Below are 15,380 nucleotides of genomic sequence, written 5' to 3'. Positions count from 1 at the left end.
TAAGATAATTTCCTAAAACAAATGATTACCAATCCTACAAGGGGAGAGAATACTCTGGACTTACTATTAACTAAAAATGGGGTCCTAACGAGAAACATATAAGTGCTAGACTAAGATTTAATATTACATGGAAAGAATTAAATAGTACAAATGTCCTAGTACCTGACTTCAAGAGAGCTAATTTTGATATGCTGAGAAAATATTAAGAACAGGAGTGGGGGGAGGAGTAGCGCTTTCCATCAAGAACACTGCTAACTGTATTATCAACAATTCAATTAAGCAAGAATCTATTTGAGTGGAAATTATAGGCACGAATAATAAACTTATTATTGGCTGCTTCTCTTGTCCTAATTTAGTACATACATATACTAAAGGCTTTTTCCCCCTACATGGGGGGTAGCCAAAAAGAAAAAGGCATAGACACTACTCCCATCAATTCCATTTCCTATATATTCCACTCCCCTCCACACTCCCTCTTATCTTAGCACCTCCTGGATGACGGGTCATCCCTGCATCCTGTCCACTGCCCTGGGTCAGAAGCAGTGTCGCAAGACACAGCACATCCACAGCAAGGCCGCTTCATAAATTTGGCGACCCCCCCCTCTCTGTTCCCTCATGCAGAAAAGAAGACGGGGAGAAATTCCTTCGGGCGATGTCAAATTTTTTCTCATACATACTTCCTCATCTCCCATCCCCCACCCACTCCACCTCATGCATCACAGCATCATTAATACACAACCCCTCTCCATTTACCCCTATCTTCTCTCCTCTCCCATCCTCCCTCTACAGACATTCCTCTCTTTTGTAATTCCCCTTTCGCCCCATCCATCCATCTCATCCTAGGATGCCCCCTCATATTCACTCCTTCCACCTCTGCCTTCCACACTTCTTTTACTAATTTTTCTTCACTCATTCTTTCCATGTGTCCAAACCATCCTAATACCCTTTCATCAACCCTATCTCCCAACTCCCTTTCCACCCACTCTCCTCCTCATTTCTCACTATCTGGCCTAACCCCTACCATACTTCTCAGGCATTTCATCCCAAACACATTCAAACTTCTCTCCTTTTCTTATGTTCCACGTTTCTGCCCCGTCTAATGCTGTTGGCACAATCACTCCTTCATATAAACTACTCTTAGCATCAATTCCCAGCTGTCTATTTCTCATTACACTTTTCAATCCACCAAGGCATTTACTCACTTCTCTCAATCTACAATCTACCTCCACCCCAACTCCTTTTCCTGCCACATTTGCACCCAAGTATCTAAAACTATCCACTTCCTCCAGTCTTTCACCCTTAATGCTCACCTCCAGCCTGCTGTCTCTCTCTCCCCTTGTACATCTCATCACCTTACTTTTACCCACATTTGTCTTCAGATTCCTTCTTTCACACACCTTCTCAAACTCTGTCACCAACTTCCTCAATCCCTCTGATCCTGCTACAAGCCCATTGTCGTCAGCAAACAACAGCTGGCTCACCTCCCACTTTTCTCCATTTTCTTTAATCATCTCCAACCCCTGACCCACTAACCTTGCATTCACCTCTCGCACCACTCCATCCATGTAAAGATTGAACCGCCAGGGCGACATGACACCCCTGACAAAGTCCTACCTTTACCTCAAACCATTCACTCTCTCCATTTCTAATCCTAACACAAGCTCTACTACTCTCGTAAAAACTCTTGACTGCTCTTAACAGCTTTCCTCCTATCCCATATATCTGCAGTACCTCCCAGTGCCTTCCTGTCTACCCTGTCATACGCATTTTCCAGATCCATAAAAGCCCAAAAACATCCTTACCTTTTCCTATAGCTTTCTCACATATCTGTCTTACCACAAAGATCTGATCTACACAACCCGTACCTGTCCTAAACCCACACTGTTCCTCACCAATTACTCCCTCTGTTCCTCTCCTAATCCTCTCAATCAAGACCCTTCCATAAGCCTTCCCAACTACACTCAACAAGCTGATCCCTCTGAAACTACTACACTCACACTTGTCCCCCTTTCCCTTGCAAAGCGGAACTATACAGGCACTCCTCCAGTCCTCCGGCACTCTACCCTCTTTCAAACAAACATTAAACAACCTCACCAGCCAGTCCACTAGTGCTCTTTATCAAGGTCTTCTGTGCCTTTCACGATTCTGTAGATGGTCAGTAGGTTGCCTCTTTCTCTTCTTTGTTCCAAAGTCGGTAATTTCAATTTAGCCAGTCTCTCCTCATATGACAGGTTTGAAAGTGCTGAGGCCATTTTCGTGGTTGCTCTCTGGATTCTTTCAATTTCTTTAAATTCTTTTTGGTACTGGGTGACCATATTGTCACAGCATACTCCAGTCTAGGCCTTATTAGTGTGACTGGTATTTTTTCTAAACATTTGTTTAAATAGGTTAAAGCCACCTTAATTGATCTAAGCAAGTTGTAGGATTTTCCATCAATTTTGTTTATTTATTTATTTTTTATCAGGGGACAAGTCATTTGAGATAATTACTCCCAGGTCTTTTTCCGATCCCATTTTCTTCACTTCCTTTCTTTCAATTGTATATTGTTCTGACATTCTTTTTTTACCTTTTCCGAACTCCATTATATATTTACCTAGTTGTATTATATGGGAAGGGAGCTATGCTCGTGGTGACCCGTCTTTGTATCTCTCAGCATCAAGTTTTTTCTTAAAATCTTGGAATAGTGTTTCACACATGGTTTTTTTGTCTAATTTGTTTAAAGTATAATCTATCATTCTATGTGGAAAGCTATTTTTTTTTCAGATCTCTTCTGGAATTATCTTTTTTTAGTTTCTTTTCTTGTCCTCTTGTTTTTCCATTGTCCCATTTCAATAAATCATTCTTATCTAAGATTTCCATTCCCTTCATAATTCTATAGATAGTAGTCTCCTCTTTAACTCCTTTGTTCCAGAGTTGGTAATTCTAATTTGGACAGTCTTTGTTCATATGTCATTTTGGAAAGAGTTGGTGCCAGTTTTGCTGTTGCTCTTTGTATTCTAATTTTTTTATATTCTTTTTGGTATTATACAGGAAAGGAGCTATGCTCGTAGCAGTGGCGATTCTAGGATTATGAAAGTGGGAGGGCCAGCTGAAAACTGGGGGGGGGGGGGCATGGCCCTTCCAGGCCCCTCCCTAGAATCACCACTGCGTGTGACACGGTCAGTACTGCAGTAGTATTTACCAAGATATATATATATATAATTTAAAAATGGGATATGCAAAAAAAAACAAAAAAAAACGGGGTGCCAACCTGGGGGCCAGCTGAAAAACTGGTGGGGCCATTGCCCTCCCAGGTACCCCCCCCCTAGAATCGCCACTGGCTCATAGTGACCCATCTTTGTATCTTTCAGCATCAAGTTTGTTCTTAAATTCTTGAATAGTATTTGCCTCATCTAATTTATTCCAGATATCCACCACTCTGTGTGGGAAGCTTTTCTTTTTCAGATCTCTTCTACAGTATAATTATCCTTTTTGAGTTTCTTTTCATATCCTCTTGTTTTTCTCTTGTCCCACTTTAATAAACCATCTCTATCTAGGACTTCCATGCCTTTCATAATTCTGTAAATAGTCAGTAGATCTCCTCTCTCTACTTTGTTCCAGAGTTGGTAGTTCCAATTTGGACAATCTTTGTTCATATGTCAATTTGGAGAGTGCTGGTGCATCTTTGTCACTGCTCTTTGTATTCTTTCTAATTTCTTTATATTCCTTTAAGTATTGGGTGTCCATTGTGTTGCAGCATACTCTAATCTTGGTCTTATCAGTGTAACTAGTATTTTCTTTACCATTTCGTCATCCAAATAGTCAAAAGCCACTTTCATCGACCTTAGTAAATTGAAGGTATCTCCGACTATTTTATTGACATATTTGTCTGGTGACATGTCTTTGCTGACAATTACTCCTAGGTCCCTTTCTGAGCTCACTTTTTTGACTTCCTCACCAATTTTGTATTTCCTCTATATTCTAGGTTTACTTTTTCCACTCCATTATACTACATTTCTTGATGTTAAAGTTCACTTCCCACTTTTGACTCCATTTACAGACTTTATCTACCATATATACTCGCATATAGGTCACACTTTTTTTAAGTAAATATTTTGCCAAAATCAGGGGTGCAACCTATCCACTTAACACTAATGAGGGACAGCACTACTCTGTCACCGAAGTAGTAACAATTGACGATTTCAATGTGACAATGACACGGAATTTCAGTGGTGTTCACACAATAAGCATCGGAAAGCTTTTCAAGCCTTTTGTAGGCATAAAATATATATATCAAAGGTTCCTACCGAATTGCTGCTTTAAACTGAACTATTGCCACTAGAAAATCATATATCAATTACAATAAAATTGTAAAATATTCTCTTTTCTAACTCTTTTGTATATATTAGTGTTTATAAGCAATGCAACCTTGACCCTTTGTTTACCGTATGTTACCATACATCACCTGTTTTACTCGTGGCTGCGTTTCTATGATATGTGTGCAAATTATGTTTTCATAGTGTGACGTAACATCCTGTAACATAACTTAAATAAACTTATGATTTTCGTAATAAATTATTATTTTTGTAAATTTCCATTAGGCCTACTGTACTGGTTAGATCTACAGTAGATTGCACGGAGTTTTAGGCCTAATAACTGCAAACTCTAATCATGAGTTACGGTAAGAGAAGGAGCTATGAAGTAGGTTTTAAGGGGGCTGTCGCGGTGAATTTCTGATTAATATTTTCCAAAAAATTGAAATATTAAAAAAAAATTCCCTGTCATCTAGTGGCCTTTGGCAAGCCAGTCCTGAAATATTTCAGCGAAATTCCAAAACATAAAGGAGTTATGACTAGTTTTCTGACCCCTCTGCTTCCTACTCCACCCTCGACCACTGGTGTATCATGTTCGTGTATATATATTTTTCAAAAAGATAAAAAAAAAATCAAAAGCAATTTCCCCATGATCTATTGGCCTTTAGTAACCCCGTTCTGTAATATTTCTGCGAAATACTAAAAAATAAAGGAGTTATGACTAAATTTCTGACCCCCTCCACTTCCTACACCACCCTCGACCCTATGCTGTATTATGTTTGTGCATATATACATATAAAATCGAAAACAATTTCCCTGCAATCTAGTGGCCTTTGTCAACCCTGTTCTAAAATATTTCTGCAAAATACTAAAAAATAAAGGAGTTATGACTATTTTTCTGACACCCCCCACTTCCCACTACACCTTCGCTGCACATATATTCGACTAAGTTATTTCATCACAATAAAAATGGCACAAATGCGATGTATTTTGTTATTCACTAATAAAGACTAGCTGGAAACTTGTCCTACAAGTAGGGAAAGCACTTCACACTTGAATACGTCAGAAACGTGAGTAAACTGAGAGAATTATTGTGAGTAGGCGGAGAAAGGGAATTGGTGCTCCTTGGAGAACTTTTATTTACTTTTATTTGAAGCTATAATCATTTCAAGAATGCCTAAACATTTGAAAAAGAATCGTGCATTTCATGAAAGAGCTAAGAAACTGAATCAAATTATTGAGAAAGAGTGTACTTCTGCCTCGGTTATTACTGGAGATTATCATAGCAGTGCTGCGGTGCAGCCGGGCTCGCCTAGGCTGACTGCGTTATCGCCCTCCTCTGCCCCTCCACATCCTGTTTGTCAAATGACGTCACCGCAACCATCAACATCAAGCATGCGTGACGTACCATCACGTGCCTCTTCAACTGAAACACTCTCATCTCACATGAAGAGGAAACAACTAATGACAAGTGTTTTGCCTGTTGCTCAGAAAAAGTATGATATGAAAGTTATACTTTCAGAATCACAGCTAGAAGAATTATTCAGTACTGTGAATTGTCCGACGAGGTCTTGTAAGGGCACTGTAAAAATTTCATTGGAAAGGAAGCACTTTGACACCCATGCGCAATTACAGTGTGACAGTTGTGATAAAATCTTGTGTGACGCCTCTCCAACTTCCCTTGGAAAACTGCCAGAAACGAACATTCTCCAGGTTTATATAAGTCTAATCACAGGTGTAGGACGAGCTGGACTACAAAACCAGGCTCCATACATCTCAGGTGGAAACTTATCAGCAGGTGTATACAACACTGTTCTTACCTATATAGAGAGATGGGTAAATGGTATGGAATAGTGATGGAAAAAGGAAGAGAGAAACTATGGCAGTATTATCTCAACCAAAACCTGTCGCAGCCAGATGCCAATGGTAACATCAACTGCGATGTTTCCTTTGACGGATCGTCACATCGGCATCGGGTTTGTGATAGATGTGTATACCGGAACTGTGATTGACTTGGAGGTCCTCTGTAATTACTGCTACAGGTGCAAGGAGGGGAGCCAAAAGGCACGTCTGTCATAATTTTTTTTATGGCAAATCGGGAGCAATGGAGAGAGAAGCAGCCATATGAATGTGGTCCCGATCCGTAGACTACAAAATGAAATATACAACCTTCGTTGGTGATGGTGATTCAAGCGCATACAAAGCAGTATGCCAGCTGAACAATGGCAAAGGGCCATACGAAGACCCTGTCATCAAGGAGGAGTGTTTAAATCACGTCAGTAAAAGGATGGGGACCAGACTGCGCAATGTCAAGAAGGATGTGAGTGAAGTAATCACCACAAAGACTGGTAAGAAGATGAAGAGGAGCTTGTTAGGAGGTGCCCACATGTTGACTGATTAAGTCATTGATCTTCTTGGATCATATTATGAGAAGGCGATCCATGACAATGTGAACACTGACTATGATACAATGAGAAAGGCCGTGTGGGCGACATGCTTCCACCTAACGTCGAGTGATGAGAAGCCAGCGCATCACTTTTGCCCACGTGGAGCAGACAGCTAGTGCTTCTTCAACCGACCACATGCAGAAGGCAACACACCTGTCAGCCACAAAACAAAGTCGCTCTACCTGACCAAGATCTCCTATGAAAAGTTAGAGCTCATCAAGTCACCGAATCTCATTAAAGACATTGACAGACTGGAAAAAGTACAACGGCGAGCCACAAAACTGATTCCAAATATCAAAAATAAATCATACGAAAATCGACTTAAGCACATGAATCTGTTTTCCCTAAAAAAGCGTAGACTCAGAGGTGACTTGATATAGGTCTTTAAGATTTTAAAGGGAATTGACAACATCAAAAGTGACAAAATTTTCACATTGAATGAGAATCAGACAAGAAACAATGGTCTCAAACTGTCCGGAAATAGATTCAATTTGGAAGTAGGTAGAAACAACTTTGCCAACCGTGTAGTTAATGAATGGAATAAACTTCCTGCACAGGTAGTGCAATGTAGTTCAGTTCGAAGCTTTAAGAATCATTTAGATAAATACCTAAGTAAGATGCTGTAATTATTATAATTTATGTTATATTATTTGTTTTTGTTTTGTTATAATTTGTCTGTCTGATTTTCATTTATTATTAGTTATATGTCAATTTATTATCATTTACTATTTACCTGTTTGTTTGTTATTCAACTATACCAATGCATTTATTTATGTATTTTAATTGTTATTTACATTGTTATAGTTTTAATTTATTATTAATATGATTTTTTTTTTTTTTTTTTCCATCCGACCTAGATATGGATCAAAGGGTCTCCTGTCGGCATGCTTTGCCTTTGTAATCCTTTGTAATCCTTTGTAAGTCTGTCTATAGAGATCTGACTGCCCCGGACATTCTTCGGAGATGTCTCAAGGGGGCAACCCAAAATCCAAATGAGAGTTTTCATTCAAAAGTTTGGATAAGATGCTCAAAAGCAAAATTTGCCGGTCTCTTCCGAGTGCTTTTCATCATAAGAGCGACTGTCATTGATCATAACTTTGGAAGGACACATAATCTTCTTTCTCACTTGGTTGGAGTCAATCCCATTGTTACAAAAGCACTTGAGGAACAAGACAAAGACACAGAATGGAAAGGGACACCAAAGACCAGAAAGAGGAAGAGAAAACTATTGTTCAGCTCCAATTACCACCCGGGAGCTTTCTAGTAAGCGAACCTGGTGACAATGAGGGAGGTGGTGCCTCCTGAAACCCTCGCCTTCTGAGCGGCTAATACCTCATAAAAGGGGGACCAGGTACCAGCTACACTTTATAATAACATGTGAATGACATAGAATGCATGAAGATTGGCACAGAGAAAAAAAAAACTAGATGAAAAATATAAAAAATGCAGGGAAATGTATTTTGAACTTAAGCTCAATATCTCAAAACTACACTTTTCTCTACATTTTTTCTATCTCCTCCATAACTACTGTACTTGGCCGATTTTAATGGGGTTTAGATCACTTGAAAGCTGAATAAATTTGGAAGTTTTTCATTGTGGTGTTTTTCACTTTTTGTGATAGAAGTCCATATATTGTATTCTATGTAAAAAAAAAAGAAAAAAGAAAAAAAAAAAAATCTCTCCTAAACTAAGAGGAAATTCCAAAAACTGTACAATAATTATTTAGGTATTGCTATAGAGCATTTGTGGTATTTTTTCAGCATCTTCAGTCAATGGATAAATGAGGAGATAGAACGTTTGTGATTTAAAAAAGAAAAAGAAAATTAATTACTTCATTGTTTTTCAACCAAATGATATGAAAATTGGTGGTGAACATCTCAGTATATGTATATATATGTATATATAACATATTAAAATTTCGCGAAATTCCGATCGTAATTGACAGAGTTCATTCTCGAGCGCGACAGCCCCCTTAAGCTGAGTGGTGGATTACACATAAGAACATGGAAACAGATCTTCAGAAAGGGAGTTTGGGGTTTCAGAAAAGGTAGTGAGGGGATGGAGAAAGCAGAAAGATCAACTTAAGATTTTTTTTTTTTTTTGTCAAGTTGACTATAACATATTTTATGCAAGTGCATTTGTTTATGATTACAGTTTTAGAAACACAACCGTTGTTTATGTAAGTTTGCATTATACATATGCGCAACAGTCAGAAAATCTACATACCGTATGTTCTGATATTAAAATTTTGTGAGTAAAGTTTTGAAATAAAGGTAAATATCTGATGATTTTTATGTTTGAATGGGTCTTGTAAATTGCCAGGTTATATTGCAACCTATCCGCAGGTCAACTGCAAATGACCACTTTGACAACCACAAACAATCGGTGCAACCTATACACAAGTATATATGGTAAGTCTTTCTGCAGTGATTCACAATCTTCCTCTGTACTTAATTTCTTTAGTATTTTTGCATCATTCGCAAAGAAATTCATATAACACTCCACACTTTCATTCATGTCATTTATATATATGGCAAACATGATCGGGACACCACTTATCATTACTTCCCAGGTCAAGTATTTGTCTCTAGGTACTACCCTCATTTTTCTCCCAGTCAAGAAATCTTCCATCCATTCCAATAATTTTCCTTCAATACCAACTATTGATTCCATTTTTCTTAAAGAAGGAAAAATACCAAAAGACTGGAAAAATGCTAACATTGTACCAATATATAAAGGAGGAAACAAAGAAGAACCAACTAACTACAGGCCAGTCTCACTAACAAACACTATAGCCAAACTTTGGGAGAAAATCATCAAGAATAGATGGGTAAAACATCAGGAAGACAACAATATAATAAACCCAAGACAATTTGGGTTCAGACAAGGAAGATCATGTACCACAAACTTAATATGTTTCTATTCAAGATTAATAGACATAGTGCAAGAAAGGAATGGATGGGCTGATTGTGCCTTCCTGGACTTACAAAAAGCTTTTGACAAAGTACCACACAAAAAATTATAAAAAAAAAAAAACTGGAACAAAGAGGAGGGATACAAGGGAACCTACTAAAATGTATGGAGGACTTCCTGATTGGTAGAAAGATGAGAGTAGTGCTCAGAGAAAAATATTCAGGTTGGAAAGAGGTGATCAGTGGAGTACCGCAAGGATCTGTATTGGCTCCAATAATGTTTGCTATTTATGTGAATGACATGGATGATGATGTGAAATGTTACATGAGCTTCTTTGCAGATGATGCCAAACTGTTAAGGAAAGTAAAAACTGAAAAGGATTGCAAATCACTGCAGGAAGACCTGAATAAGGTATAGAACTGAGTCAGAAATGGGAAGTAGACTTCAATATTAACAAGTTTAGCATAATGGAGTTTGGAAAAAGCAAAAATAGAATATCAGGACAATATAAAACTGGAACCTAGGAGGTAAAGGAGAGATCCGAAAAATATTTGGGGGTAATTATCTCAAACGACTTGTCCTATGATAAACAGATAAACAAAATTGTTGGAGAATCCTACAACTTGCTAAGATAAATAAAAGTGGCATATATTTGGATGAAAAAATTATTAAAAAAAATATTGGTCACACTGATAGGACCTAGACTAGAATATGTGGCGACATTGTGGTCACCCAGTACCAAAAAGAATATGAAGAAAATAGAATCCAGAGAGCAGCAACAAAAATGGCACCTGCACTTGCAAACTTGTCATATGAGGAGAAATTGGCTAAACTGGAGTTACTGACTCTGGAGCAAAGAAGAGAGGTGACCTACTGACCATCTACAGAATCATGAAGGGCACAGAAATATTCGATAGAAAGGACTTGTTAAACTGGGACAAGAAAAGCACAAGAGGACATAGAAAGAAAATGAAAAAAACATAGCTACACAAGAGATCTGAAGAAAAACATTTTTCACATAGAGTGGTGGACACTAGGAACAAACTGGACAATGAAATAGTGTGCACAAAAACCATTCATAAGTTTAAGAGCAAACTAGACACTGCGAGATACAAAGGCAGGACACCACGAGCATAGCTCCCCTTCTCGCAAAATACAACTAGGTGAATACAATCTGCCCAGCCATCCCTTTCTTGTATTATTTCTATTAGTCTTGAGTAGAAGCAAATCAAGTTTGTGGTACATGATCTTCCTTGTCTAAATCCAAATTGTGTTGGATTCAGTATATTTTTTATCCAGATATTTAACCCATCTACTTTTGATAACTTTTTCACATATTTTTCCTATTGTGCTTGTAATGGAGACCGGTCTATAGTTATTTGGATTTTCCTTGTCCCCTCCTTTATATATTGGTTCAATATTTGCATTTTTCCAGTCCTATGGTACCTTTCCTTCTTTGAGTGAGTAATTATACAGTATCTTGTATATTTTGTCCATCAACTCGTCTATGCATTCTTTTAGTATCCAGTTTGTATTTACCTAGCTGTATTATACAGGAAGGGAGCTATGCTCATAGTGACCTGTCTTTGTATCTTTCAGCATCAAGTTTATCAAATTCTTGAGTAGTATTTGCACACACAATCTAATTTATTCCAGGTATCCACCACTCTGTGTGAGAAGCTATTCTTTTTCAGATCTCTTCTATAATTATTCTTTTTGAGTTTCTTTTCATGTCCTCTTGTTTTTCTCTTGTCCCACTTTAATAAACCATCTCTATCTGGGACTTCCTTTCCTTTCATGATTCTATAAATAGTCAGTAGATCTCCTCTTTTTCTTCTTTCTTCCAGAGTTGGTAGTTCCAATTTGGACAATCTTTGTTCATATGTCAATTTGGAGAGTGTTGGTGCCATCTTTGTTGTTGCTCTTTGTATTCTTTCTACTTTCTTCATATTCTTTTTAGTACTGGGTGTCCATAGTGTTGCAGCATACTCTAATCTTGGTTTTATCAGTGTAATTAATCAGGGCCCCGACATGGGTAAGTGCCACCCCAGGGCAAGTTGAAAAGTGCCACCCCCACCACACACCACCACTACCACCACCTTCCACATCTGATGGTCACTAGCATGATTCACATGTAACATTCATCCACAAAACAACGTTTATACACACATCATTCATACACACAACTCATGATAAATAAATCATGGATTAAAAGTACATTAGGGGGAATTTGCTTTACCTTCTTTTCACCAAAAGTGCTACCCCCCCCCTGCCCCTACCATTGTTGGGGCCCTATAACTAATATTTTCTTGACTATTTCCTCATCCAAATAGTCAAAAGCAACTTTCATCAACTATAGTAAGTTGAAGGTTTCTCCGACTATTTTATTGATATGTTTGTCTGGTGACATGTCTTTGCTGATAATTACTCCTAGGTCCCTTTCCGAGCTAACTTTTTTGTGTGTCTATGTGAGCGTTGCAATCAGAGGAGTGTAGGTTTAAGTTCTGCACTTCTCTTAAACTCTCAACAGTGACTGTTACCTACCACAACACAGGTGTTAGCTCCAATTGTAGCTTAGGACCTCCTGGTGTAATCTCCTCACCATTCAGTTATTGGAACACCAAACTACATAATCATTTAATTTAGTTTTGAAACACATGCATTTGCTAAAGAAAAGAAAGTAAATACTGACCTTTCCTGCCTCCAAAACCATAACACGGTCATAAGAGGCAATTGTATTCAGGCGATGAGCAATTGTCATAACAGTACTCCTTGCAAAAGCTTCTCGTATAGTTTCCTGAATAAGGTGGTCTGTTTCAACATCTACTGATGCTGTTGCTTCATCAAGCAGTAAAATCTGTAACAATACAGTAATGACAAAATAGGAGTAAATATAGTTATCTCATCATTCCACTGACTGTGAGTGAAAAATTAATCTGGGGGAGTTTACAGGATGGCCAATTTCATTAGGTTACTCCAGCTGTAAAAAGGCATATGAAAGCTAACTGAAAGGATGTGGAATTGTATAAATATATCCATAAAAAAAATGAAGTATCACAAATTCAAAAAATGACGAAAGATTTACCTTGCTGTTGCGAAGTAAAGCTCTTGTTAAACAGATAAGTTGCCTCTCACCAATAGAAAAATTCTCGCCTGCAGCCTCTACTTTTGTGCAGAGACCATATTCTTGTCTCTGCACCAAATTCTTGAGGTGTGATTGTTCTAAGGCTTCCCAAACCTTAGTATCACTGTGTTCATCAAATGGATCCAAGTTGTACCTGTCAAAAATATAAAAAGAACATCCCATGATCAGTCAAAATATAATCTTAACTGTATCTATGGAAGATAATGGGCATTTAAAAAAATAGGTACTTTTCACTGATCAGAATCTACTAATAGAAATTATGACCAACAAGAGTTAACTGAGCAAAACATTTCAAATAATAATAAGAATTATTGCATCATATTTCACAAAGTGGGAAACCTACAGCTCCACAGTGCCCAGCAACAGTTCCTAAGCCTTCCCACAGATCTCTTTGGGAAGAAACTTTAGACTGTTGTCTGAGTTGTATTGATATGGAACTGTTTCTATTTCACTGCCTGAAAGCAGTAGGAGGAGAATGGTCACCAGCTGTCAGTTTTCTACATGTGAAAAGGTGCAATAAAAGCAGTTGAAGTTGACAGAGAGATCTTGGTCCCAGTATAGAGACTAAATGTCAGCCCTTTAGGCTGACATTCAGTTAGGGGTTGACAAGTTTTGAAAATGGCCAGCTCCACTATTTATCTTGCAGGACCACCATAAGTCCATTTTGATGATGATGCAGGGCCACCATAAGTCTGATGACAACAATGTTGTTGTTGTTGTGTGTATTTACCGAATTGTAGTGCACAAAGTGGAAAACCTCAGCCCTACAGTGACTGGCAATGGCCCTTGGTACCTCCCACAGATCTTTCTAGGAAGAAATCTTGACTTATTGTCTGTATTGCATTAATGTGGGACTGTTTCTGTTACCTGCTCAAAGTTGTAGGAAGAGAAGAGCATCTGCAGGTTGTCAGCTCTCCATGTATGAAAAAGTATAAGAAATAATAGCTTATGTTGATAGAGATTTTGAGCCCAGTCTGGAGACTGTTAGCCCCTTAAGGCTGAATCTCCTAATGTAGGTGCCTTACCTAGTCTGTGGGAATATCTGTTTAGCAGGGAAGGGAGAAGACAAGTGATAGGTATGAATGAAGAATGGTTGTGAATAAAATATAAACTGATGCTGCCAATGTTCCCTCTAATTTTTTGCTATGTGTGCAAAAATTTGCTTGTATGTAAACTTTGCCTTCTCTGAAAAGTATGCGCACACCCATGATGTGTATAAATACCCCCCATTCCACCTCATGCATCACATCATCATCCATATACAACCATTCTCCATTCACCCCTGTCTTCTGTCCTCTCCCGTCCTTCCTCAACAGACATTCCCCTCTTCCCCAAAGCCCCCTTCACCCCATCCATCCACCTCATCCTAGGACGTCCCTTCATGTTCACTCCCTCCACATCTACCTTCCATACCTCTTTTACTAGTCTTTCTTCACTCATTCTTTCTATGTGTCCAAACCATCCTAATACTCTTTCATCAACCCTATCTCCCAACCCCCTTTCCACCCCTGTTCTCCTCCTCACCTCCTTATTTCTCACTCTATCCAGCCTAGTAACCCCCATCATACTTCTCAGACACCTCATCTCAAACACATTCAAACTCCTTCTCTCTTCCTCTCTTATGTTCCATGTTTCTGCCCCATACAGTGCTGTTGGCACAATCACTCCTTCATATAGTCTCCTCTTCGCATCCATTCCCAAATGTCTATTCTTCATTGCACTTTTTTATCCACCAAGGCATTTACTCGCTTCTCTCAATCTACATTCTACCTCCACCTTCACTCCACCTTTTCCTGCCACATCTGCACCCAAGTATCTAAAACTATCCACTTCCTCCAGTCGCTCTCTGTTAATGCTCACTTCCAGACTACTGCCACTTTCACCCCTTGTACATCTCATCACCTTACTTTTACCCACATTTATCTTCAGCTTTCTTCTATCACACACTCTCCCAAACTCTGTCACCAACTTCCTCAATCCCTCCTCTGATCCTGCCACAAGCACAGTGTCGTCCGCAAACAACAGCTGGCTCACCTCCCACTTTTCTCCATTTTCTTTAACCATCTCCAATCCCTGACCCACTACCCTTGCATTTACCTCTCCCACTACCCCATCCATGTATAAGTTGAACAGCCAGGGCGACATAACACATCCTTGATGAAGTCGCACCTTTACCTCGAACCACTCACTCTCTCCATTTCCAATCCTGACACAAGCTCTACTACTCTCATAAAAACTCTTGACAGCTCCTAGAAGCTTTCCTCCTATCCCGTATATCTGCAAAAACTCCCTCAGTGCCTTTCTGTCTACCATGTTGTAAGCCTTTTCCAGGTCCATAAAGGCCCAAAAAAACATCCTTCTCCTTACAAAGGATTACAAAGGCAGACCATGCCGACAAGAGACCCCCTGGTCCATATCTAGGTCGGATGCGAAAAAAAATCATAATAATAATGAAATAATAAATAAAAACTATAATAATGTAAATAACAAATTAAATACATAAATAAATGCACAGGTATAGTTACGGTAAATAATAAACAAACAGGTAAATAGTAAATAATAATAAATTGACATATAACTAAT

General features: G+C 38.6%; 1 protein-coding gene across 3 annotated transcripts in view; it reads right to left on the bottom strand.

The window, feature by feature from the left end:
* The window catches only part of LOC143022695 (ATP-binding cassette sub-family C member 5-like), a 285,549-nt gene that overhangs the window by 2,755 nt on the left and 267,414 nt on the right, over nucleotides 1-15,380 (bottom strand). For all 3 annotated transcript variants that reach the window (XM_076181025.1, XM_076181024.1, XM_076181026.1), the window contains 2 exons: nucleotides 12,738-12,930; nucleotides 12,345-12,509 (listed from right to left, as the gene is read on the bottom strand). In XM_076181025.1, coding sequence (XP_076037140.1) covers nucleotides 12,345-12,509; nucleotides 12,738-12,930 — 358 coding nt within the window. The remainder of the gene's footprint in view (nucleotides 1-12,344; nucleotides 12,510-12,737; nucleotides 12,931-15,380) is intronic.

Source organism: Oratosquilla oratoria, unplaced genomic scaffold, assembly GCF_046742065.1.
Source record: "Oratosquilla oratoria isolate Oo_2021 unplaced genomic scaffold, ASM4674206v1 SCAFFOLD141, whole genome shotgun sequence".
NCBI classification, from domain to species: domain Eukaryota; kingdom Metazoa; phylum Arthropoda; class Malacostraca; order Stomatopoda; family Squillidae; genus Oratosquilla; species Oratosquilla oratoria.
The sequence above is the reverse complement of the archived record's forward strand: the minus strand, read 5'-3'. Positions and strand labels throughout refer to the sequence as shown.